At 33.3% G+C, this 27,020-nt stretch overlaps 1 protein-coding gene across 5 annotated transcripts; it reads right to left on the reverse strand.

Moving 5' to 3' along the window:
* Positions 1 to 5,436: 5,436 nt before the first annotated feature.
* LOC142356525 (cyclin-dependent kinase-like 1) lies at positions 5,437 to 26,075 on the reverse strand. 5 transcript variants are annotated; one of them, XM_075408413.1, is made up of 11 exons: positions 25,999 to 26,075; positions 25,746 to 25,924; positions 25,558 to 25,679; positions 25,089 to 25,161; positions 24,905 to 24,995; positions 24,636 to 24,836; positions 24,213 to 24,355; positions 23,869 to 24,042; positions 23,759 to 23,779; positions 7,484 to 7,501; positions 5,439 to 5,732 (listed from the first exon to the last, which is right to left on the reverse strand). In XM_075408413.1, the coding sequence occupies exons 2-11, from the start codon at positions 25,911 to 25,913 to the stop codon at positions 5,589 to 5,591; spliced, it is 1,155 nt and encodes a 384-aa protein (XP_075264528.1). In that variant the 5' UTR covers positions 25,914 to 25,924; positions 25,999 to 26,075; the 3' UTR covers positions 5,439 to 5,588. The 5 variants fall into 5 exon arrangements, with proteins under 5 accessions (XP_075264542.1, XP_075264528.1, XP_075264540.1 ...); XM_075408427.1 differs by lacking the exon at positions 25,999 to 26,075 and having other exon boundaries at positions 5,437 to 5,732; XM_075408425.1 differs by lacking the exon at positions 23,759 to 23,779.
* Between the last annotated feature and the right edge of the window lie 945 nt (positions 26,076 to 27,020).

A 27,020-nucleotide genomic window follows, 5' to 3' on the forward strand; every position in this document is an offset into this window, starting at 1 on the left:
TGATTGAAGAGTATGATTAAAAAAGTCGCCAAAATTTAAAAAAAATGATGATTCAAAGCCAGAAAACAATAATTAAAACATAAAGACGTACTGATGCCTAAATTTTAGTCTCAAAAAAGAGGCTCTCAACTGAAATTGAGGAGATTAAGCTAGAATTTGACAAAAAATTGCCTCAAATCTCAAAATTTGCACAGCCAAATTAAGAAAATTGTCAGTCGATGGAAAATCGACTTTTTTCTAAAAAAAATACATTTAGAAGACAAAAACAATAAGCTTTCAATTGAAACCACTAGATAAAAAAGTCTTTAGACTCCTGTGTCTCCAATTGAACCTGCTATTAGCGACACTATGTCATATAACTACAAAAAAACAACAAATATGGTGCTGAGAAGTTCAAAAACAAATTTAAGCAAACACAACATAGCTAAAAAACCATGAGTTTTTAGTTGAATATGTTTTCGATGGAACTCATTTCAAATTGGGATCAGACCCTAATTGGCAACTAGACTAAAATCACTCGAATTTTTGTTCAAACACCATTTTCTTACTCTACTTTTAATCGCTCGCTTTTTCGCTCCATTTCCTGTTTCGGCGTGACCAAAATCAGTACTCCAATTTGACTTCAAAAATTTTGAAAACGTGTGAACAGATCTTTAAAAAAAGACAGCGCCCAAATACAATTTAAAATATTTGAGTTGTAAAAAGATACGACAGTGCCCTAAACAATTCGATTGCAAGAACTCAAAAATAGACAAAAAAACTAGACTAGCACTTTAAGAGAAGGTAATTGTTCCAAATTTTAGCGTATTCTATAATTTGTGAAAAATAAAAAATCTATATATATATATATGATGATTTTTGAATATTTTTCGAGTTAATTTAGAAAAAAAACGGCAAATTTTGAATTCTAGAACTCTGTGACCAGAAATAGCAGAAAAACTTAACCAAACATAAAATTAAAATTGCAGAAAATCAGTGTCAATGCCATCAAATTCCTCAGCCCTTACCTAATAAGGCTACATATGTATGAGGTGGCATGTTTTCAACGCCAGCGGGACCTGTATGATTTCAGTATGTTAATGTATCAAGATACCACAAATTTAACTCAAATATGGACAACTATTCCAAAATCACTATGATGTTATGAAATCTAGTAGATTTGAAGCCAGAGAACCACTTGTTTAATCATAAAACCACTATTTAGATTTAATTTGTAATTTCATTTCTACCAAAGTACAGGTGGGACCTGTAATTAATGAGACTTAGTGCGAATTGACAGAAACAAGATCAAAAAGGCGGACCAGTTGAAAACGTCACTGATACCTATTAAAACTATATTCAAAATCATGAAAAAAATCATTAGCTATGGACCAAAAGCCCAGAATAAGTTCAATTTTATCTGCAAAGGAAGACATTGAGAACTGTAGTAATTCAGAATATATCATAAAACTATGACAAATATAGTCAAAAAAGAAAAAAATCAAAAACAACTTTGTTAGCAAATGGCGTCGAAAGTGTTAAATCCATCGTCTATTCACTAACAAAAATAAAAATGTCCATTTACACATCTTAAGCGCCATTAATTTAATTTGTGAACCGCAATTAGAACAAAAAATTGTCAAGACCAAAAAAAACATAAAAAAAGGGGCAAATTTAAAAAAAAATATGATTCAAAGCCAGAAAATAATAATTAAGACATAAAGACGTGGTGATGACTAACTTTTAGTCTCAAAAAAGAGGCTGTCAACTGAGATTGAGAAGAGTAAGCTAGAAGTTGACAAAAAATTGCCTCAAACAATCGATGAAATTTAAAAAAAACAAAATCAATGTCAAAAAGCCGCGAGAGCAAAAAATAACTAGCGAGAAATGCTATTTGGCTGAAACAAAATACTAGGCTTAGAGGGAACTATGAATGGTTTGGGACAACGCTTCAGCGAAAAATCCAATCCAAAAAACTTGAAAAACGGTAAAAATCAGATTGAATTTGCCGCATGTGAACAGAAAACCAATAGCAAGAAAGCAAATTTTTGTTCAAACACTGTTTTCTCACTCTACTTCAAATTTAGAGCAAAACAATTTCACGCCGCAAAACCGCTCGCTTTTTCGCTCCATTTCTTGTTTCGGCGTGACCAAAATCAGTACTAAAAATTTGACTTCAAAAATCTTGAAAAGTTGTGAACAGATCTTTTAAAAAAGACAGCGCCCAAATACAATTCAAATTATTTGAATTGTAAAAAAAAACAGACGACATTGCCCTAAACAATTCAATTGCATGCACCCAAAAATAGACAAAAAAAACTAGTCTAGCGATTTAAAAGAAGTTAATTGTTCCAAAAGTTTGCGTATCATATAATTTGAGAAAAGCAAAAAAATGTATATATGAATAATTTTTGAATATTTGTCGAGTTAATTTAGAAAAGAACAGCAAATTTTGAATTCCAGAACTCTGTGACCAGAAATAGCAGAAAAACTTAACAACTGTGGACTGTGCGAAAGCTGTGCCGACAGATTTTATTTTTCTACTGCCAGTAAATTTAAACAAAGTGCTATAGCAGCATAATTGATGTCTTTTCGAGGAAAAGCTGAATTTTAAGAAGTTTAGCCTAAAATTCGGATGGAACAGTTCAGTTACCCTCCTCTGTCTTCAATTTTAAAACCGATAACAGTGTTGTTAATGATTTTACCATATTTTAAAGCAAAACTGACAGCAAATTGAGCAGAAATGCGGAAAATGTGGAAAAAAAAACAAGTTAAATCAGTCCAATGTTCAAAAATCAAAACTCAATAACGCCGGGAGAAAACAAAAATATATATTCTATATTCTGCGCCGGACGAGCTTTCTAATGACACCACTGACAGCTCTCTACGATGAATATCGGCCAAAATTGACTGAACAAAAGACCATTTGAGTATATGCTTCCTCCTCAAGCAAGGTGGGTCGGAACAATTAGTGGCAAAATGTTTGACAAAACTTTGCATGCAATTGACAGTTGCGAAAATGTCTAAACGCCTACATTAGAAAAAAAATGAAAAAAAATGTAGCTTTAATCACATTAAACTTTGCTTCCAATTTGATAAAAGCAGCCTCAAAATTACACCTCTTTGGCTCGTAAAAAAAGAGCTGAGGCGAAAAAAATTTTGAGACGTAATTAAAGCCAGATCATCATAATAGTTGTAAAAACCAATATGACGGCATAGCTATCACTTCACAGCTATTAAAAATATCATGAATAATAATAATCTGCAATTAAATATCAATCGCTAATCCCAAATAGCTAATAATGCAGCCACAAAGTATGCTCATTAAAACTATCTATTCTACAATCACATGAAAAACTTTCATTTTTTGGATACAAGTGTAATTTACACCCGAATTTAATCACCAATTAATTTATTATCCAAAAAATGAAACAGTCGAGCGTAATTTTATATCAGTTAATTTGAAATTAATATATCTAATTTTACAGAAGCGTAGTCCGTATTAATTCTTATTACTCAGATCATCATCAAAGCGGTTCTTCCGCAAAACGTGAACATTTTGATTAAATGATTAACAGACTATGCTACTGATTTCACAATTTGATCAGTTTTGAATTGTTCATATGACTGATATTTGTGGAAGTTAACATATTTTGCACAGATAAAATTTATATAACCAAAGATACTGAACCTGATATATATTTTGGAAAGATAGAGGCCTACAAACTAACGTCTAACAAACAAAACCACAAATCTTTCGACCGCAAAATTCAGCAGTGACAATCAACATTTTTAAAGAAAAATTGTTTTTCACCAGGACAATGATTTTGAAAACCTGACCCGCCATGTTTGGTAACATTAACAACAATTACTTCTTATTCTGAAGAGGAGAGGTTTTTGAAAATAAAATTTATTTGAGGCTTCAAAATTAATCAATTAAAGGCACCATTTTTAATAACAGGATTGTCACTGCTGTTATTGGGTTTCAATTTTCGACAAATACGACAAAAGTTTTCCCGGATGTTTCAAATAAAGTTGAAATAAAGTGTAAATAGACAAGACAATCTTTGGCAAATCAGAAATTAAAAATTATTAAGTCTAGGCAAAAAGCATCACGTCAGAATATGGTCAGGACATGGCAACTGTTTTTAAATACCTATTGTAAATATTTTAATTCGAAGTGCGAGTTTAGAAAATTTGACAACTCCCAGCAGCTCTACCTGTATTTTCAACAAATTTACTCAGTAGTTATGTAATTAAATACACCAAAAAGGGTTCGAGCAAAAAGATTTTTGATTCAGATTCCGGGTATTCGAAAAGTCATTTGCCGTTCCGTTGAATGGAAAGAAAAATTCTAGGAAATCGGACGATCGATTGATAATAAATTATTTACAGTTGGATATGAATACAGAAACATCAAAAATTATGTTTTAATAATTACTGTTACACAAAAAGCATCAATAAGATTCTTTGGTTCTTAAGCATAATTTGAAATAGACCACTATTAACTCTATCTAACTGACCCGTTTTCAAGTGTCTCCAACGGGCAATAAATCCAAATTATTTACTTTTTGGTGTCCTAAAAAATTCAGTAAAGTGGAAAAAACCATGAAAACTCGAGTATAATCGGAAAACTTCCAGGGATGGAATTATGTTGCCATGCACTGAAAATGATCATCCAAACATCCAATAAACATCCCATAGAAAATTGAAGAGTGCTCGTTGAGGTGAAGTTGTATGCACTGAACAATCAATCTGTTCATGAAAAGTTACGTAATCAAATACTGACTCGATGCATGTGTCAATCACGTGAAAGAGGAGAGTGCAAATGTCATTGAAACCAAAGGATATTTATTATTTATGTTAAGACTGAAACACGAGACAGAAAAAAGAAGGTCCGCAAATATGAACATAACTTTGAGCAATAACTAATTCATAACCTGCTTCTTAAAGCTAAAAGGTTCAATTTTAAGATTTCGGAAACAATTTCGACACTTGAAACGTTTCTTCAATTCGAAGTAACACGACAAATTTTTTTCAGACAGATTATCACGATAACTTGAGCATTTCAAGATAGTGAAACCAAGTTTACGAGTATATTAGGTAAATGCTTTTCGATTCGATCGGGTTATAAAAAGAAGTAAGCGTTAGTTTCTTATAAAAAGCAGGCTATGCTGTTTATAATTAAAATCTAATGTCTAGATAACTGATTCCAGATATAGCAAATGGGGAGGGGTCTGTAACAACACGTGCTGAATGAAGTTTGGATATCTTTGTAGATCAGAGGAAACAATAAATAACTGCATGGTTATTTATTACTAGGAAAAAGAGGCGATAGAGGGAATAGCATCTTCGAGTTTGCAAGAACTGCTTCCAAATTTGGATCAATTACAAGACCAAACAACCCACCCCCCGTATAGACATCAGATTTGCCATTTTGTTACACCACCAAACAAGCATATATAGGTAAAATGATCACGTGCTAGTATCAGCAATTTTGCTCATACTTATCCCTCGCGATAAAACACGAGGGGGGAGTGGGGTAGTTTTTCGTTTTTCTACAGTAATTCTTACATTTGCATCAATCAAAGAGTTAAAGAATAGAGTTATTATAACTGAGGAAGGTGCTCGTTGTACTTGAGGTTGTTCTGCTTCACTTTGGACTCATTTGGTGCAGGGGAGGGGTTCGAAACCCCCACGAAGTGCATGTTGGGATTGAGACGAGGCAGACTCTGTGTTTGGTAGCCGAAGTTCTGAAACAGTTCAAAAATGAAACCTCGAAGGTAAACCAAAAAATTTGTCCAGAAAGTAGATTGGCAACTTAGAGAACATGTTGACAAATAATTGTTAGTTAATTGTGACAATACTGAAGCTGTAATCAACGCACATCCATCAACTTCATCAATTTATTTATTTTATTTGCAGATTCAGAACACTCGAAAGTTTGCTCGAAGGTTTTCTCTACGCTTGAGTTTTACATCAACCAGATAGTTTTTTTTAAACGTATAAGCAATCAATTTCCATAGTTGGACATCTCTTTATGGAATCTTAGTTAATCGCGAAATTCTCATCAGTTCAAATCAAGAACAGATCACGCTGTCATTTGGACTAGTCTTGGAATTGTAACCCACAATATGCCTTAATATGCCTTGGAACTGACTTCTTACAATTTTTGGATCTATTCTGCCCCCCCCCCCCCCCCAGCTTAGTGAGCATAAATTTTTTATGACCCCTAGGCGCACGTGCTTTTTTGGGATCGGGGGGCCGAAACAATACATCCCTTTTTTTCTTACATAGTAACGTGCTATATAACAACATATAATTTGTAACTGGGGGTCATAAAAAACACTGGGGGGGGGGAACAGAATAGATCCCAATTTTTATATCAACTTGTATTTTAAACAACAATAAAAACTATCCAATTTTTATACCAATAAGTCCTCTATTTGAAACTGGCGTGTCTTCCGCTCTGTCGATTTTAGCGACGTAATATACATTTATGTCGTCATAACTGCGTATTTCGGAACTAGTTAGCGTTAAGCAGCCCTTTTATCTCATAACTATAATTATGACGTAATCAGTTGGACTGTAGCAAAATTCTTTTAGAACTCACATGCAAATTTTAAAATGCCGAAAGTCTGCAGTGGCCAGAGTAGAAATACCAGAAGTTTCTATACATAGCCAGGAGTTGACTAACCATGAGCTTTCGGCATCTTAATACTTGCAAAATGGGTGTTTTAAGTATAAGTAACGTGGCTCTGCAGAAGCCACTTCGAAATTCTGGCTAAACATCTCGAAACGCGAAGTGGTTCTCGATAAACGCTATGGAAATTAGTGAATTCAAGCAGAATCACGTAACCGATATCTATTGGCAAAATTTGGGGAAAGATTTTTTTTTCAAAATACAGAATCATTTCCGATGTCGATAGTAGCTCAGCTAACATGTTAAATAGACAAATATTTACATACAGTTTTGCATCGTCATTATTGGTGATCAATCAACATTCATCGACGGCCTTTATGAAAAAAATGTCATTATGGTTACAAAGTAAAGACACTATCATAGAATGAAGAGAATCCAAAATTCGAAAATACAATACCCCCCCCCCCATGACCTCACCCCACACGCACTTTATCGTTTTTTATAACCACAGCCAGCCAACTAACAAACAATAGCTAAGACGGAAACCAAAACATGTCCAAATCATCTCTTTTTTCCTTAACTAGTACTACCGGAGTTCACATTAATAGTAGTCAAAAAGGGAAATTTTACTATTGGATATATTACGCCACAGTTTGCATTAAAAAATCTCCAAATCTTCAAATCTTTATTCGCAGTCTAGCCAAGTTACGATTAAATGTCCAAGTGACAGAATTTAATAAAAATATGAATTCAGAATGCCAAAAAGAGACAATCGATACAGTGTACAATAAGCCCATTAAAATTATAACTCAAAAGCGTTACAGTTTGCCGCCCATCAGTCCAATCATTGACAGGTCTTACCTGAAATTTGATAAATTTCTGAAATAAAATCTAATTAGCACACTCAAAAACAAAACAAAAATGATCAACGAAGGATTGCCGGAACATTTAGTTTAAGCCAATCAAGTTCAATCAACCGAAAGAATAAGAATTCTATTTAAAACAGTCACTCAATCAATTCATCAGACTTTTCATTTGAGATCGAATTAAAATTTTTATTATAAAGGTCAGCAACGATCAATAAAACAGCAGAACATGCCTTTAGAAAAATGCAGCATGCTTAAAATGAGGGGAAAAGCTTAACTTAAACGCATGGTCGAAGTCACTCAGCTTTTGGTTGTGACAGTTTCATAACCAAAAAGAATATTCGATAACAAGTGATTTAGCTATTATTTTAAGAAAAATAATTTTTATTAAAACCAATTGCTTTCGATTTCGTTGATCAACCGCAAATTTCGTAGTTTCTAATAGTTCGAAACTATTTTAACAAGACACTTTAGCTTATAAATTTTGAAAAAATAAACTATCAACACTTTTTGCTAGCCATAAGTTCAATTTTCGAGCTAAAATTTTGAGGTATTACCACTCAAGAATGAAACAAAATATTCAATAGATGTTATCACGTTATATTTTGAGGCCCAAACACGAATTCTTTCTGTAACCTTCACCAAAATACTTTTCAAAAATTTATTCTCATGATTATAATCAAATTTTATCATTTTTACTCGTAAAATTTTATTTGTTGAAGAAACTGATCATTCATATTTTTCGAAGCAAAATCAGAACAGACAAAATGTCTGGCTGAAAAATGTTATCCAGACAAAAATAGTCTCAAAGCAGAGACAAAACAAATAGTTGAGTTGTACCGCCAGACAAAATGGCTTCGATAACCATCAAAACAATCAATACAATGGTCAACACACAGAATCATTAATGGAAATTACTCTCATTACTAATTATTTATTCATCGGTAGCATAGTTACATCAAAAACGTCAATAGCTACTAGAAAATATTGAACAAAACAATTGTTGGGGGATAAATGTCCTTTTTTGCATTATGGATGGACCAATTTTCTTTTTGTCTTGCATTCTTGAGTGTTTGTATAAATTTAGTATTCAATGATTTCAAAATAGGATGAAAATTATCACAAAGTTTGGTTGTAGCTCAAAACTGAATGAATGATTGATTTAATTCCCTGTAGTGATAATAAGTTCCATATTATCTACATAAATGCAGAAAAAATGCAGTAAAATAAAGAAAACATGGGACAAAGACAAGACACTACAAGGGGACTTCATACGAGCTGTTCAAGCTCTTCGGTACATTTGCGTCTACAGTGAGATTGGTTTACAAAATTTTTAGTACTTTAAATTAGTTCAAGTAAAAAATTGGGGGGGGGGGGGGGCAAAGAACAAATAAAAAAATTTAGAGGTCTCTGCTCAAAAATGGTTATTGAGTGACTAAAATGGTTATTGAGAACACTATACTCGAGATTTCACGCATCTCAAAAACCAAATCTTCTGGCGTTCTAGCATGATCATAACAACTAAACTGATATCACCAAATTATTATGAAAAATAATACGACATATCTGCTAGCAAGATAGCCGGCCGCTAAATAGGCTGCTAAGACCTACAGTAATAAACCAATGAGAGTTACATTGAAAGACCGATGAGAGCGAAGGTTAAAAACCAAGGCCAAATGCGAGTGGCGAAAACTTCTCCGATACTTTTTAGCTTGCCATTACGCGTCCAATGTCCCAAAAGGCAAAACCAATTTGAGAATGTTATTAGCCTAAACTTATTGCCAGAATTTTATAACTAACTACTTGAGATCAATTTCAAAGAGCTAATTGTTCTTGTGAACAGTACAATGGGTAATTTCAAAACTATTAATTGTCGTCTTAATCGAAAATTAGTATCGAGGGGGACATTTCTAAACTTAATTACCAATTAAGCTTTCTTTCATTTCGGAAATTACATACTGGTGCCAGGACAATATACCCAATGGCACTAATACCCAATGCATTCTGATATTTTCGCTCAATAATCTGACTACAAATTAGCAGTAGCTATTACACATATGTTTCAACGTACTTGATGGCCATGACCATGCCTCAACGGCCCGTGGGACTTGATACGAAACCATCACAACTGAACATGGGATTAAACTATCCGCTAAAGTATGTTAAAACGTACGGGTAATAGCGACGGCTAATTTGTACTCGGATTATTGAACGAAAGCATCAAAGAGTATTAGGTATAATGACATTGGGTATAGTGGTATTGGGTATATTGTCATGTAACCTTTCAAACTGCATCCTTTCACACATGCTTACAATTCTGACCTTAAAACATTGGTCTTAAAAGAGCCCGACAAAATCGAGTATGGATAAAACATAAAACATAAAACGGACGACAAAACCGTTAAAAAAAGTCCAAACACAAAATTTTGTTCGGAAATTACGGAAGAAATACATCGATAAATCACCCGAATTTTCGGTCCGTTACTGTATCAGCACAATTAAAAACACAATAGCAACTTGAGATCAAAAAAGGCGAAGGAATGTTTAAAATGCAGCGTCTCAAAGAAAGTAAAATTTAAAGAACACAGATTAAGAGGAGTTAGCCTCGTATACATCTTGAATTTAGTTGTGTACACACTTGAATTCAGTTTTCAAAACTTCTAGATATGATTAAGGAGCTTGATGTCCGACCTTGTCAATATCTGAGAAATCATAGTTGAAACAAGAAAAAACATCAGACTCAACAGCCATAAAAATTGAGAGAAAACAATAAACTTATAATGCTTTTAAAAAGGATATTCGCTAGTGCTAGTCAAGTGTGCAAGTCAATAAACAAAATTACGTTGTCATAAAAACTGTTTTTTTCTGCTTATTCGTATGGACAAATTATATGTAAGAATAAAAGAGTTTGCTTTCCAGAAGACAGTAAAAACCTTTTGAAGATGTAATGAGAAATCTAGCGGGACAATTTGTATCGCGTCAAGTGAACAGCGTCAATTATGTTGCAAAATTTAGATATACGCGAGTAAACTTACTCAAAAATGTCAGAGTTACATCACGATGGGGTTGTAAGTTCAGGGTGGTAAGAGTTTGAGGACACTAGAAGTGAGCCAATTCAGCTGAAATCTGCTTCCAGTTGAGAACAATCTTCAGAATTGTCCACGATGCATGTTTTTTAAGTGTGGACAACAGTGGCAATATGTTACTGTTTTTCACGGTTATTATCCGTGATATTAAACATGTCAATTAGACGGAAATAAAAAAAAGCCTAATTAGTTAGTAAGAAGACAGCTCAAAAGAACAATTAGGTCTCGGAAATGGGTCTCAAGAAATTACTGATTAAATTCGAGCAATAGACTTTAAAGATATTGAATGCCCAAAATCGTGCGCAATGGTTTGTTATCCACCCACTCAAGTGACGAAATGAAACTCATCTGTTTTCCCTAGCATTCTCCACTGTTAACGTATAGCTATTTCATCATAAATAAAAAACGACGTCAAATTAGAATTTGTTACCAAGTATTGTCACTTTTGTCCACGAAACGCTAAAAGCCTCATTGCTACGTAATGATGCTATCTCATTTGGATGGAAAAAAAAACAAAACGTAAAGACGATTTCTGAACACCCTCAAAAATCTAAAACAGCACATGCATTAGAAAAAGAGACTTCAAGCAATTAAGAAAAATGCTATCGACATCAACAAACTTTAAACAGCCGATGTTAATGATGTATTAACTTAAGGCTCAAGATCTTCTCTTATCTTTCGGATAATAGACTTCGTTGTCGATCAAAACTTGATGAAAACACGAATTCATATAGCTCAATTCCCTTTGCAATGCTGATTAAGTCTCGGACTTTTTTTTGACGGAAGGATTTCTTAAAGCTTCCATTCTTTGATAGTAAAAAAAACACCACGTAAGAGTTACAATATTTTCAAATAGTGAAAAAAATTGCTTAATTGGCAGAAGAAATTAAAATTTTTTCCTCGCGGAAAATTAAAATTTTCAAGTTTCAAGCTCTAGAAAAATCAATTTAAAAAATTTAGTTCAACTGCCATTTATTGGTGAAATGCCGGATACCAACAAGGTACCATAGCACGCATCGATTCACACGCACGTTCTTGCTAATCGTCAAAATTGTTACATGTAATGATTTATTACAGCACCTCTCTTACGCCATGGTACGTAATCTGTGTGATCAAAAGGCTAGGCTATATTATCCCCATTACGTAACAAATCGAACCAGAAAGAGTAATTCCATTTCTATTGGAAGCTTTTCTCTAAATGATCAATTTTTATTAAAAAATCGTCTTCAATTCCCAAAACCTGCTACAGCTTTGCGTTACAAAATCAATCATAATACGATTCCACATTCCTTTGATGGGCCTATCGAATTCAAAAGACTCCAAAATTCAATCCCGTTTCTACTTCTTTTGTTACAAAATCAACCAACAAAAGAGCATGAAAATTGAGATGCCGGGAGGAATTAAAGATACCTGGACTCTTGAAAAGCGTAACGTGCACGTATACAACACCTAAAGCGTGATTACTTTTCATACCGGGACGGATTTGAGGGATGCTTGGTGATTTTAAACCGAATGTTGCGCAGAGGCATTTATGTTTGTTTGTTTATTTATTATTGTTTTCCAAATATTTGTGCCGTACTTTGCGTGACTAGGATGCGAAAAGAGCTGACAGCGTGAAACAAAAAGGATTTACAATTCATGAATTTTTCAAACGCATTTTTGATCAATAAATGAAACGTTTCCAACACACTTACCTAAAGCTCATTTAAATACAGCAACCAAAACGCAAAAAGTACAGGCCAGCGACCGCGCTTTGTTACCATTTTATACCACAAACGCCACTTTTCAAACGTGCAGAATTACTTGGCATGTTTAGAGAGGTACAAAGCTTGTAGTAATAAAAAATGCCAAAAAGCACACACCGTTCATTTTCGTCACCTTTTTACACAAAACGAATACCTCGGATTAAAGACACGTTACATGTTTTTATTATATGACATGATAGAAGAGAATTTTCTCTGCCGGTATCATATGATCAAAGAGTTATCGAAGTTAATTTTTGAGCATAAAAATCAAAGCATGAAATGCTGAATAATTAATCATTTGGTTACAGAAAAGGTACCTAAGTACAAAACGAAAACAAAATGAGGGGAATTTTACAAGGCAAGGACAAAACTATCATCAAGACACTTTTTACCAGGGACCACGGAAAAATTGGCCAGGAAAAATAATAAACACCAGAATTTATAATTGAAGCCAACCTGCTAAAATTGATTACCTGCTAAAATTAGTATAGAATATCATTTCAAATGGTATCACAGTTGTTCGCATTTTAAGTAAAAACTTTAGTTAGGTTTCAGCACAAATCATCAAGCATTCACCATTTTCACTCGCAAACAATATGATTCAATTTATTTGAATAATCCGGATAATAAAAAAAGATTTTACTGAGGACAAAAATGAATTCATGGCCTAGAAAATTTATAGTTAGTCCTGACGTAAAGTTATTAAAAAACTACCGGTTTCGAACACAAAGAACGTCCATATTTTATAACATCATGACCAAAGTCATAAATTTGGCATGTGCAAAGACTAAACAAATTATGATTTTTCCAACCCTCGATTTTATTTGGCGGTTAGCCTGTTTATGCTACCCCGGCTTTTTTATTAAGTCCACTTCGGCCGGCGAGATATAAAAGGTTACCATTGAAAAGCTCTTGAAAGACTGAGAAGACATTTACACTTTTTTGCTCGAGGAGAAAATGAGGCCTAAACTTTTTCCTTGCCTACTCAAGCCATCAGTTCGCTTAAAATTGTTCGTATTTCGATGAAAATTATTCTAAATTTATTATTAATCAGGAAAACTTATAAATAAGGAAAATATAAGATTTTAAAGTAACTTGCGGTTTTAGAACCATATTAGCAATTGATGGACAACTTTCGCGATCATTACTACAGATCATTATTACAGAACTCAAAAAGTTTCCATTTTAGCTCTCCGCTTGGGACAAGAATCTCAGTCACCTTTGAAAATTAACTAAAACTTTGACGCAAATTTTTATTTAAAACTTTTGTTAAATGCTATTTGTTTCAGTCACGAATGATCTCTCAGTAGTTTATAATGGCTATCAGTCAGTTCTTATCAACTCAAACCACAAAAGAGAGATGCAGCACAATACTGTACAGATTTGTAGGGAAAAACAAAGCTTATTTCTTTAGCACTAAATTCAAGTCTTCAAAACTTCACTTTATTCTTCATTACGACATCCTTGTACTTTTCGATTTAAAAGTATACAAAACGGTAGAGTGACTGATACGAGGCAAATTCTTAGCAGTTTGGCAAGAAGAAAACAGAATTTCAATTAGTGTATTTATTTCAAGACATATTTGCTATTTTCTATACACGCCAGTTCCTCACACTAACGTTGACTCAGACACTACTGAAACAATGGTTCAACTAAAAACTCAAAATATTATAACTAAGGTTTAAAAAAATATTTAAAAAAGTTGCTTTCTAAATATTTATTTGATTGATATAGTACCAACAATACTTTTCCACCTGAATACAATACCAAGTGATTGGTAATGAATGTGAAAAAATACGAGAAAATAGGGACACGTTAACAGCTGGATTTCGAATAATTTCTTAAAAATGAAAACTTTTTTTGCCTATTATTAGTGCAAAAAATTCTAAAAAGTGATTCCCTTGAGAATTTTCCCTTGTTTTATAGCGCTCCTGATTTTTAAACGGGGGCCTAATATGGGCAATTAATATCTGGTTTGATGGTCGAAAGCGCTTTATTGATCAGCAAAAAGGTTGTCTTTTCGATACAAAAGAAGACTTTCATAAAATACCTCTCGAAAACTATCAATTGTTGCAGACTAACACAGAGCGGCAAAAATACGCCTTATCATGACGTTTAAAAAAACTTTCATGCTACGCTTTTGTTAAACACAGTCAACAAAGATGTCATTTAAGCAAGCTGAGTTGTTTGCTTATTCACAAAACCACCATCTCACATGAAATCAATAAAAACAGAAAACCTACTGCACGAGATGACAAAAGAAGCACTATTTTGAAATTAAAATGACGCCTCTAAAAGTGTCTTGAGCATCTCAGATCTTCAGCGAAAATCTGTCACACATTTGAAAGGCACGCTTTTTGCATTTGAATTAAAACTTTGATTTCAATATTGTAAAATCTAGACAATTGACAAAATTTAGTTGAGAGCTCCTGACATTTCATAAACTATTTAGGAATAATCTTGAATAAAATTCGAAATGAGCTACAGGGCAGCCTCAACAAGCTGGTTAAAAAACATCACTACAAAAAATCTTCATTTGAATAACACTAGGACAATAATGATTAATGTTAAAAAAATGAACTCAGTTGTTCCGCTCCATTCTTTTGGCAAAAGTACAGATTAACTTCTTTTGAAATAATGAACCGGAAAACTTAATGAAAACGTAATAAATAAAACACCGATCACCACAATTGGGCCACAACTTCAATTCAAAACATCTTCTGGCGCACATTAGAACGGAACATGAAGGGGTCATCATAATTCAGAAGCATATGCTAATCCTTACAAATACCAAACAGTGAAAAAATTTCAAAAACTGAGCACTGATAATGTTCTGAAATTTTTGGCTCGTATTAGCTTATGCTAATAGAGAAATTTTCCGTCCGATTTAAAAAAAACCTCCCCAGTGAAACGACATTTGATAGCCTTGATAAGAAACATACTAAAACATGGTAAATTTTACCATATTTTGCAGATTTTGCAATATTACATGGCAAGATAACATCAATATATGGACAAACTCGCAAGATCTTTGCATGTCAAGAAATAAGAACTTGGCAAGATTTTCAAGAAAGATTAAACATGACATGGCAAGACATATCAAGTATTAAAAAATCAATAGCACCCAAAAACAAGAGAACTATTCAACTTTCTTTATGCAATTTATCAGCATATGTTTCAAAATGGATAACTTGGTAAAAAGTAAAAAAAAACACATTCTGCTAAAAAGGAGCTGCGATAATTTGCGTGAAATGTTTATAGGGAAGAGAAGATCAGTAGCAATTTTTAAAAGCATCACAGCATTTTCGTCTGACGACTAAAATGGTATTTGTCTTCTTATATGAAAAGGAGGGGATCTGTGTTAACAAAAACCACTTAAAACAAACAAAAAGGCCAATTTGGCAGATGAAACTGATCCATGATAAAAGCGTATAAATAAAACAACAAGTAAAGAAGATACCACGTGAAAGGATTTTGTCATTTTTATGACTTCCTGTCACAAAAATAGCGTCATTAGAGGATGTGAATAATACGTCTTAGTTGAATGCTCAATAGTTGCAAAATCAATTCACTATTCGAAATATGACAGCTCGAAAAAAATCAAAATTCAGCTGTCTACATAATAAATTCGAAGAATAGCTTCACTAAAAACTAACAGAAAAAAAGTTATGATTAGAAAAATCTCTGGCTTTTGTTCTCAAGAAAGTTGACTTTTTGAAGGAAAAAGAGAAATGACTGTTGCTATGTCTCCCATTTCATGAGATGAGAGATATAACACCAATCGATGCATTGATTGAGCAATTTGATTAATAATTTTCTTATAAATTAAAAATTAAGACACAGCAAAAAATATTAATTTGTATAATAAAGATAAAATTAAGACAGAAAAACCAGGAACTTTGATTACTTTGGCAATCAGCAGAAATTTTTGTCCGGAACTCATTCAAAATTCGTAGTAAAAATTTTAAAAATCAAGCAGAAAAAATTCTTAAATTAAATTAATTTGGATTTCATAAGCATAGATAATCTGCATATGCGATTTTGATTTGCTTAGAGCCCTGCATTATAAATTTAATAACCTTTTCAATTAATTGCCAAATTTATTCATCTCCTCGCAAAACTCAATTAAAAATTGCAACTTACTATAAACAAAAGAGGAATCCTGCCGGTGTATTGATTTTTCTGAAATCACAGAGTGAACAGTTTTGACCGAAACTAAAAAAAATGATGTTCCACTCGGATTAGTCCAATCACCCTCAATTTCCTTCTCAGAAAAAAAACTTCATGGAAATTAATAATTTAGCAGACGGCATAAATTCTTCTATTGAGAATTCTATTGAAAATTCACAAAAGGAAAAAAAACAGCCAGATTATTTAAAATCGAGGGATGAACATTACAAAAAAGACAAAAACTGAAACTACAAAAAATGAAGTATAAATTCTCTATTCTATGGAACCTTGAAAATCTTAAAGGTAAAATTTGATGAAAAAGAATTGAACAGATTTCAGATACTTGGGATAATGTTCAAATCAATGATTTCAGATTGCAAATGGCTGTGGCAATCACATCAAACGGTCCTATACGCAATCGACTATCCTTTGATAATAATTAGTATTTAGACATTTGTTCTCTCTGATGAAAATTTGACTGCAATATTTCCTCAAAACCAATTCTATCAAGCAGTACGAGGTTTAAACAGGATAATCAATGTATGCAACAATTGATCATATATGCTCCTGACTCACAGAATCGACGTACAGTTTTCAAAACCAATTCAAAACTAAAGGCGTTCAGAGCAATGCATAATGCTCTCAAAACAGATCAGAAAATAATTTATCAATAAGCGACATAATATAAGCACTCTTGGGTTGTCGAATCAATCATAAGTGTCACAAAAAATTAATATGCACTCACAGCAGTCTTATGCGTTCATCAAACTTTAAATACTGTTTACCAATACTCCCATGATGAGCATTTGATGGTAGCTAGTCCTCAGATAATTAGTCTCTCTTTTTTAATTTCATTGAATTAATTTCTCAATACTAATTCCATTAAACAGTAGAGACTAAACACAATAAACAAATTTGCTTTATTAGAAGTTAGTTCGATGAGAAGTTACAGAAACTTTCAAAGAGATCTCACGTCTTTCATGAAAATTAATTATCAGAAAATTAAGTATTTCTAAATAAAAGTTCTCGGCAGTAGTTTTTGCTTCAATTTCAATTTTTGTAGCAATACATGTATTAGAATTAAATAATTAAGGAAGAAAACAAAGCAACATATCGATTATTCAAGAACGTTCAGTAAAAATCCGCCAGATTATTTGACATCGAGAGTTGAAGATTACAAAAACGACGAAAACAGAAACTACAAAAATGAAGTATAAATTCTCTATTCTATGGAACCTTGAACATTTTTAAGGTAAAATTTGAAAAAGAATTGAACAGATTTCAGATACTTGGGATAATGTTCAAATCGATGATTTCAGATTGCAAATGGCTGTGGCAATCACATCAAACGGTCCTATGCGCTATCGACTATCCTTTGATAATAATTAGTATTTAGACATTTATTCTCTCTGATGAAAATTTGACTGAATTATTTCCTCAAACCAATTCTATCAAGCGGTAGGAGGTTTAAACAGGATAATCAATGTATGAAACAACTGACCATATATGCTCCTGACTCACAAAATCGAAGTACAGTTTTAAAAACCAATTCAAAACTAAATATGTTCAGAGCAAAGCATAATGCTCACAAAACAAACCAAAAATTAACTTATTAACAAGCGACATAATATAAGCACTCGTGGGTTGTCGAATCATTCATTAGTGTCACAAAAAATCAATATGCACTCACCGCAGTCTTATGCGTTTATCAAACATTAAATACTGGTTATCAACACTCCCATGATGCGCATTTGATGATAGCTAGTCTTTAGATGAGTCTCTCTTTTCTAAATTTCATTGAATTAATTTCTCAATACTAATTCCATTAAACAGTAGAGACTAAACACAATAATCAAAGTTTGCTTTATACGAAGTTAGTTCGATGAGAAGTTACAGAACCTTTCAAAGAGATCTGACGTCTTTCATGAAAATTAATTATCAGAATTTCTTCAAAATTATTTCCAAATAAAAGTTCTCGGCAGTAGTTTTTGTTTCAATTTCAATTTTTTTAGCAATACATGTATTAGAATTAAATAATTAAGGAAGAAAACAAAGCAACATATCGATTATTCAAGAACGTTCAGTAAAAATCAGCCAGATTATTTGACATCGAGAGTTGAAGATTACAAAAACGACGAAAACAGAAACTACAAAAATGAAGTATAAATTCTCTATTCTATGGAACCTTGAACATTTTTAAGGTAAAATTTGATGAAAAAGAATTGAACAGATTTCAGATACTTGGGATAATGTTCAAATCGATGATTTCAGATTGCAAATGGCTGTGGCAATCACATCAAACGGTCCTATGCGCTATCGACTATCCTTTAATAATAATTAGTATTTAGACATTTATTCTCTCTGATGAAAATTTGGCTGAATTATTTCCTCAAACCAATTCTATCAAGCGGTACGAGGTTTAAACAGGATAATCAATGTATGAAACAATTGATCATATATGCTCCTGACTCACAAAATCGAAGTACAGTTTTACAAACCAATTCAAAACTAAATATGTTCAGAGCAATGCATAATGCTCACAAAACAAACCAAAAATTAACTTATTAACAAGCGACATAATATAAGCACTCGTAGGTTGTCGAATCATTCATAAGTGTCACAAAAAATCAATATGCACTCACCGCAGTCTTATGCGTTTATCAAACATTAAATACTGGTTATCAATACTCCCATGATGCGCATTTGATGATAGCTAGTCTTTAGATGAGTCTCTCTTTTTTAAATTTCATTGAATTAATTTCTCAATACTAATTCCATTAAACAGTAGAGACTAAACACAATAATCAAAGTTTGCTTTATACGAAGTTAGTTCGATGGGAAGTTACAGAATCTTTCAAAGAGATCTGACATCTTTCATGAAAATTAATTATCAGACAATTAAGTATTTCCGAATAAAAGTTCACGGCGGTAGTTTTTGCTTCAATTTCAAATTTTGTAGCAATACATATATTAGATTTAAATAATTAAGGAAGAAAACAAAGAAACATATCGATTACTCAAGAACGTTCAATAAAAATCAGCAAGATTACTTGAAATCGAGAGATGATGATCACAAAAATGACAAAACCTGAAACTCCAAAACTGAAGTATAAATTCTCTATTCTATGGAACTTTGTAAATTGTTAAGGTAAAAATTGATGAAAAAGAATTGAACAGATTTCGGATATTTGGGATAATGTTCAAATCAATGATTTCAGATTACAAATGGCTGTGTCAATCACATCAAGCGGTCCTATGCGCTATCGACTATCCTTTGATAATAGTTAGTATTTAGACAATTATTATCTCTTATGAAAACTTGACTGCATTATTTCCTCCAAACCAAATCTATCAAGCGGTACGAGGTTTAAACAGGATAATCAATGTATGCAACAATTGATCATATATGCTCCTGACTCACAGAATCGACGTACAGTTTTCCAAACCAATTAAAAACTAAATGTGTTCAGAGCAATGCATAATGCTCACAAAACAAACCTAAAATTAATTTATTAATAAGCGACATAATATAACCACTCTTGGATGGTCGAATCATTAATAAGTGTCAAAAAATCAATAAGCACTCACAGCAAAAGCTAATAAATGGAGGCCCATTAAGTTAGGTTTTCATAAACCATTTTTTGTTTCTTACGTATGATTTGGGTTTTGAAATTCAAATAACTTCATATCATAAATGGCTATGACAATGAAATGAAACTGTCTTATGCGTTTATCAAACATAAATACTGTTTATCAACACTCCCATGATGCGCATTTGATGATAGCTAGTCTTTAGATAATGAGTCTCTCTTTTTTAAAATTTCATTGAATTAATTTCTCAATACTAATTCCATTAAACAGTAGAAAGACTAAACACAATAATCAAAGTTTGCTTTATAAGCAGTTAGTTCGATGGGAAGTTACAGAATCTTTCAAAGAGATCTGACGTCTTTCATGAAAATTAATTATCAGAAAATTAAGTATTTCCAAATAAAAGTTCTCGGCAGTAGTTTTTGCTTCAATTTCAATTTTTGTAGCAATACATGTATTAGAATTAAATAATTAAGGAAGAAAACAAAGCAACATATCGATTATTCAAGAACGTTCAGTAAAAATTCCTTTTTGATTTTTATTTGAAAAAATAAACAGTAAAGAGACCTAAGTTTATAATTTTTATCAAAATGATCAAAAATGTTAAGCTTATATTCGATTGAATTGAATTGCATTGAATTCCTTGAACGAGTGTTTATAAATTATCTCGAAAAAAGAGAAAAGGAATTCGATTAACACTGACATCAAAAATCGATAAAAATAACAGAATATTATTAAACGGCTTTTGTCACGAAAAGACCTCACGAAAAGAAAAAAAATATCTTTCGATTTAAATTCTGAAAGCAGAGATCTGAAAAAAAACAAGGCAAAAATTTTAGAAGATGCAAAAAAATCTAATAAGATAAAGCATACCTCAATTTCACGGGATTCAGAAAAAAAACAAAGCACCGAAGATTGTTGCTTACATAAGAAGGAAAACTATTACTAAAAAGGTAAACCGTGTTTTGCTATCGCCATTTTCTAGAAAATCTAATTTGAAAACGGAATAAAAACTGGTTAATCAATCACAAACACGTTCTGTATGGCAATAAAAACACTGATATGAAGTGATAAATCGACTGAAAATCGATCGATTCATATGACCGCTAAGCTGCCAGTAAACAACCTTCAATTTACTATTCACGTTTCATCGTTTCTAAAATATCTTACCATTTTCTAATTAACTACTACTATCGGAGGTTCTAAAAGGTGATTTCAATTAATTACAATGAGGGCTATTGAGTTTATGAGATGTGCTTTAATTTCAGATAATTAATTAAAAATGAAAAGCATCAAAACGAGTTTTAATATATTTTTCATAGTTAATTGCCTCCTGGACGCGAAAATGATTAAAAAAAGAAATTGCATAATAAGTATAATACGCTAAATTGATATAAAATATTTGAAAAAAAAAACGAAATATTATGGATCTATTTCGTCCCCATCCAGTGTCGTTTAAGAGAGAGACAGAGAGAGATAGAGAGAGAGAGAGTGAGAGATAGAGACTTAATTTCTTATTCAAGATTTATTCAGATATAGTGAAAGGGCAGTTTCCCACTTAGCAAATAACAGAAAACTAAATGAAATAAACATAACCGACTAACTTCGGGTGAATTGCCCTCAAACAACTGGCGAGCGGTTGGCTTCGTCAGTCGCTAGCAACGGTTTAGGGAGGCTAGATTTAGCTTAATTGCAGGGGATGAAGTGGGATCAAACTCTAAGAACCGCCCTTCACACCATGAATTTATGTCTCCGAAACAGTTTCGTTGAATGGCATACTTAGTCGAGTAAGCCCAAAGGCTGTAAGAGCCCTTAATGCCCTCCGTGCGTTACCTGTTTGTCCCGTTTTTGAGGACGAAAAGTCAAATGGGTAGGACGAAAGGCCACAGGACTAATATAATGGCTAAAAACTTCGTTTGAGAGCAATTAATACAGACATCAGTTATTAGATACAGTTAAAGCTTTTTAATATGCTTTTTAATGAGCGACCATGAGCAAGCAAAAAATTAGCAGGTATTGTCGAGGTGAAAATGCTTGAAAAACAAGAATTTGCAAATTTTGTCTGTGCTAAGACTTCGCTAAGACTTGGAACTCATGGTAATTCTAATTTCTGACTGTATTCGTTGTTGTTTTGCTGTAATCTAATGACTTAGTCTCACTAATGACAGGTGCAATTGACTTCCTAACTAATTAATCTGTTAGGTCTCTTTTAGTTGAAAGCAAATGGTTGTTATGGCCTTTTATAATTACTGTTTAAATAACGGGACCTTTAAGTTTTGTCACATTTTATCTTATTTCTCAACTTGTAGCCTACTCTCAGCAAAGAGAGGTTGCACCTTCATTCAAGAGAACTAAAATTTAGTCCTCACTGCAGTTTTATCTTTTAAGTAATGGTTTCTTGGCTTTGCTACTATTTTTGAGTTTATTTTTTGTGTATTGTCACATTATTACAATAAATACAGATCACATTAAATTCGTTTAAAGGAGGTGCAATTGAACACATATAACTTTTTGGTGAATAGATGATGGTTTTAACAGCTTTGTCACCGTTTTCTCGCAAAATTAATTGAATTTTTTATTGTTGTCGGTATTTGTCGCTCTTTTTGTAGTCATATGACCAGTTCTAGATGACAAGTCTCAATGGCATCCTATGGAGGTATAAATGAACCTATTTAGTGGTTTCAGTTGATCGCTGATGGTTTTTAAGACTTATTATGGATGAGCTGGGTCGGAACACTATGTACAAACGCATACTACCGAGCCTGCTTGTTCAAAAATAGCAACTACAGCAAAGGGGCGTAACAAAGTTATGCGCTCTGAGCTGAAACAAATGCGGATTATATATCCCAAATTATAAAACGCAATGAAATATTGCGCTAAATAATTAGATAACATTGGTATGAAAACCTAATCATTTAGAGAGAAAAACTTTTTAAAAACTAGCAAATAATACAACAACTGACAATCAGTTAATCAGCTTAGTGTTGCGGTACTTTGAATACTGACAACAACTGCCAATTAAAAAAGTTGTGTTGTAATTGACACGTGATAAAAAAATTGCTTGTGAAAAAGATTGTGCATGTTTGTCATTAAAGTAATGCTTCAACTCAGCATGCAATATTTCCGATTAAAAGCGTGTTTAGACAGCCCATTTAATTCCTTTTGAGATAAACATCATAACTTCAGATTCTACACAGTTCCGGTCATTGCAAGTAATTTGGTAGCTATCGTATTCAGCATTTAATAGGTTGGATCTTTTCCGTTTATGCCCCCCCCACTACGTTATGCACCCCCCAATTAGAGATCACGTGCCATTCAATAGTAATTCATTAAGTAAAAATATTGCACGTGCGTTTGGGGGTGCAGATAATATGCACCCACTAATCTGGGGGGGGGCACAAACGGAAAAGATCCAATAGGTTTTATTAAGATAGTCGATCTATAAAACTTTTAAAGAAGAAATATCATTTCTGGTGTCAGGTTAATAAATATGCTACATCTGCTAAAGGTCCACGTAACAAAGGGACTGAGTTAGTTGAAGCGTGAAATAATTTCATTGTACACATAGATGGGTAACAGAGTGGGTCATTGTTATTTGGGCGTGTGAAATGTTTAATGCAATGAGAGGGTGGTTGTCTTTTAGTTTGTTTTTAAGTGGAACGTGAATGTTTACTGTACCGGTAAGTTAAAGAGATAAGGCTGAAAACAATCATTTGGTAGGTTTGAAGCCGCGTATGGTTTTAAAGCAGTGCTGCGTCAAAAACATAGTTGATTCGTTAACTACTCACGTGGAGGGTATTTCTCTGTTTGTCTTTGCCGTCCTTAGCGCGTTTGCTACCTTTGGGTTTATCATTGTAATCTATGCTATTCATGCCTCCACTGGCATCAAAACAGGAGAAATACTGGTGATCAAGTAACTGCCCACATGTCATTCGCTTAAGAGGGTCCAAGTATAGACAATTCTAAAAACAAAAATAATTATTTTAACGGAATCAAAGAATCAGCAACTCCGTCGTTTTCGCCATCAAAATTAATTAATAACCACACACTCAATTTTAAACAGCATACTAGTTGATACGAACGAAGAAACCAGTTTTGGCGCTTGACTTCGATGATTGTTCAGCAGATTTACCTTTAAGAAGTCCATTGCTGGTTTTCCCACAATGAGAGGTAGTTTTTCTTCTAAAGGCTCCCGTTTCGCCGGTTCTGGTATAGACAATCCATTGAAATACTGATTTTGAGAAAAAATTGTTTTGTGCCGATCAATAAGGTCTCCTGAAGCAAGGAAAATGGATCTTTTCCGTTTGTGCCCCCCAGCTTTGTGGGCGCATATTATTTGTACCCCCCAGACGCACGTGCCATATTTTTACATAATGATTTACTATGTAATGGCACGTGCTCTGTAACTGGGGGGCGCATAACGTACTGGGGGGCACAAACGAAAAAGATCCAGGAAAATATATAAGAATGCAGCTTCGACAATTCCATAATTATAGGAATATACAAGGAATTATATAATGAATTCCATAATTATAGAAGTAAACAAAGTTCATACCTAAGGTTTTTTCTATGAGGTACAGCTGATCGACGTCACTTCTGCCAGGCCATAACGGAGCACCGGTGAGAAGTTCAGCAAAAACGCAGCCTATGGCCCATACATCAACGGGTGGCCCATATTGTGTGTCACCTACAAGTAACTCCGGGGCACGGTACCAACGTGTGGCTACATAATCTGTGTAATCGTCCCCGGGTCCAGCTGAAATTATGTTTGCTTTGAAAAAAAAGATCATTGAAAAAGAAAATATCGTGTTTCCCTGTACTTACTTAGTATTCGGGCAAAACCAAAGTCACATAATTTAATTTGACCATTCTTTGTTATCAAGATATTTTCGGGTTTGACATCCCTGTGAATGCACTGAAACGAGGAAAGTAATGAACATTGATGTGTAGAACATAAATAAATAATGTAGAACATTAGCTAACAGAAAGTATCAGACAATATACATACGTTATGTTGATGACAAAATGCGACAGCCTGTAAAGTTTGATAAGCAATACGTCTGGTTGTATTCTCGTGAACTCTGAAGCAAGAAAATTATTGAATGAAGCTCTTGTCGCAGGTTATCCATTCTGTACATCAATACTCTCTATTCAGGTCATTTACTTTTCACAGACTAATAATAAATTTTACCAAATTGGCTATTCATTGCGCCAACCCCCTGGCTTTCAAGCAGACTTCTCACATGGGCAACAAATATACAATTGATCTTAGAGTTAAAAATAAGATCAATTGTCTCAGACAAATGTAAATACATATTCATTTTATCTTTTAACAATTTGTAAAACAGTTTTAACCTGACGATGAACGTAAAGTTCGAAAACGTTTGTTTTAAATATTGGAAGTAATTTTAATTTGACAAATTGGTTTCCTTTACAATAAAAATAAAATGTTAAAACAATCATCAATAGCAGCAAACCCTCTGGGAGAACGTTCCAGTTCGTTCAGAACAGTGTGATCACAATAATCAAAGACAAGATGTAGTCGCTTTTTTCGTCGGAAAACTTCCAATAAGTTGACCAGGTTCGGATGCTTCAATTGCTGCAAACAATCATCGATTATATCATCGATAAGGGGTTAGAGAAATTTTAAAAGCGAAAAAATTACCTTTAACATTCTAACTTCACGAAGAGCAATTTTCTTAATAAGTGGGTCATCTTCTGGCTCGACAAATTTTTTGATGGCAACTATCTGTCCGGTATCTCTATTACGACACTTGAAGACTTGACCGTAGGATCCTTCGCCAATCTTCAATATTTTCTCGTACTTCTCCATTAAAACTGCACCTAAACAAAACAAGAGTCAAAGTGTTTGAAAGTTATTGGAAAGTTATTTCAAGCTCATGTAACCCAAAACTAACTTCAGAGGTATTGCTGTGTAGTGACGTTTGAGAATTTTTACAATCACATCTGGAGAGCTTATTAAATTCCAAATTTGAAATTGAGTAATTCATTTTTTTCCACAACCATGCTTTTTATAATCAAGAGCCAACTGAAACGAATTTTTCATAAAAAACCTAACAACAAAAAAGCAGACGCACTGATAATAGTTGCTTTCGTAAGCAAGGAACACTTAGAACACTTTAACGAGATAAAGATCAACAATTCATTCCTAACAAAGCACAAGCCGGTTTCTTTCTGCTTTCATCTAAAACGCAGACACGATATAGCTGAAAGCAGAAAGAAGCAAATGCGTAAACTCGATGTTGAACAATTGAACGAACGAATGGAAAGCGTTCAAAATCCGCACGATAGCACTGCATTGGACACATCGTATAACGAAATCGCCAAGGCCATTCATGAATCAGCAACCGTTCGGCCTGAAAGAAAATCACCGAAATGATTCAACTGTACCTACTGCATAAGCAATTTAAAGCTGGATATAGACAGAGACATGAATCAGATTCTGATTATTTTAAAAGAAAAGAGCGTTTAAAAAACTTTGCAGAAAACACAAAATGATGCATGAAATAGATCGCGAAAGTTTCATAATCAGAAAAGCGGAATCAAAAAGGCGAGACTTTTGGAAAATTCTGGAGTCAAAGAAAATTTTAGCAAAAGTATCCGGAATTACAATTCCAACTTGGGAATCATATTTCGGAGGTCTAAAGCTGAGGACGAAATATCAGATGAGCTTTTAGACGAGCAAACCTCAGCAAACCACGATTAAGGTTTTTCCAACTGGAAATGTACCGGACATTTGAATGATCCAATAACCCTATAAGAAATTACCGAGGAAGCTCAAAGTTAAAAGCTGGTAAAGCAGCGGGACCGGCTCTTTTCTGTTATTGCCCCCCCATCCTTATATAGCCAGTCTATTTGCACCCCCCAAATATGTACTTTTTGGTCCTTAGAGATACCTTATTTTAGTCATAATAAATTG

Source organism: Convolutriloba macropyga, chromosome 2 (assembly GCF_964194025.1).
Source record: "Convolutriloba macropyga chromosome 2, txConMacr16.3, whole genome shotgun sequence".
Lineage (NCBI taxonomy): Eukaryota > Metazoa > Xenacoelomorpha > Acoela > Convolutidae > Convolutriloba > Convolutriloba macropyga.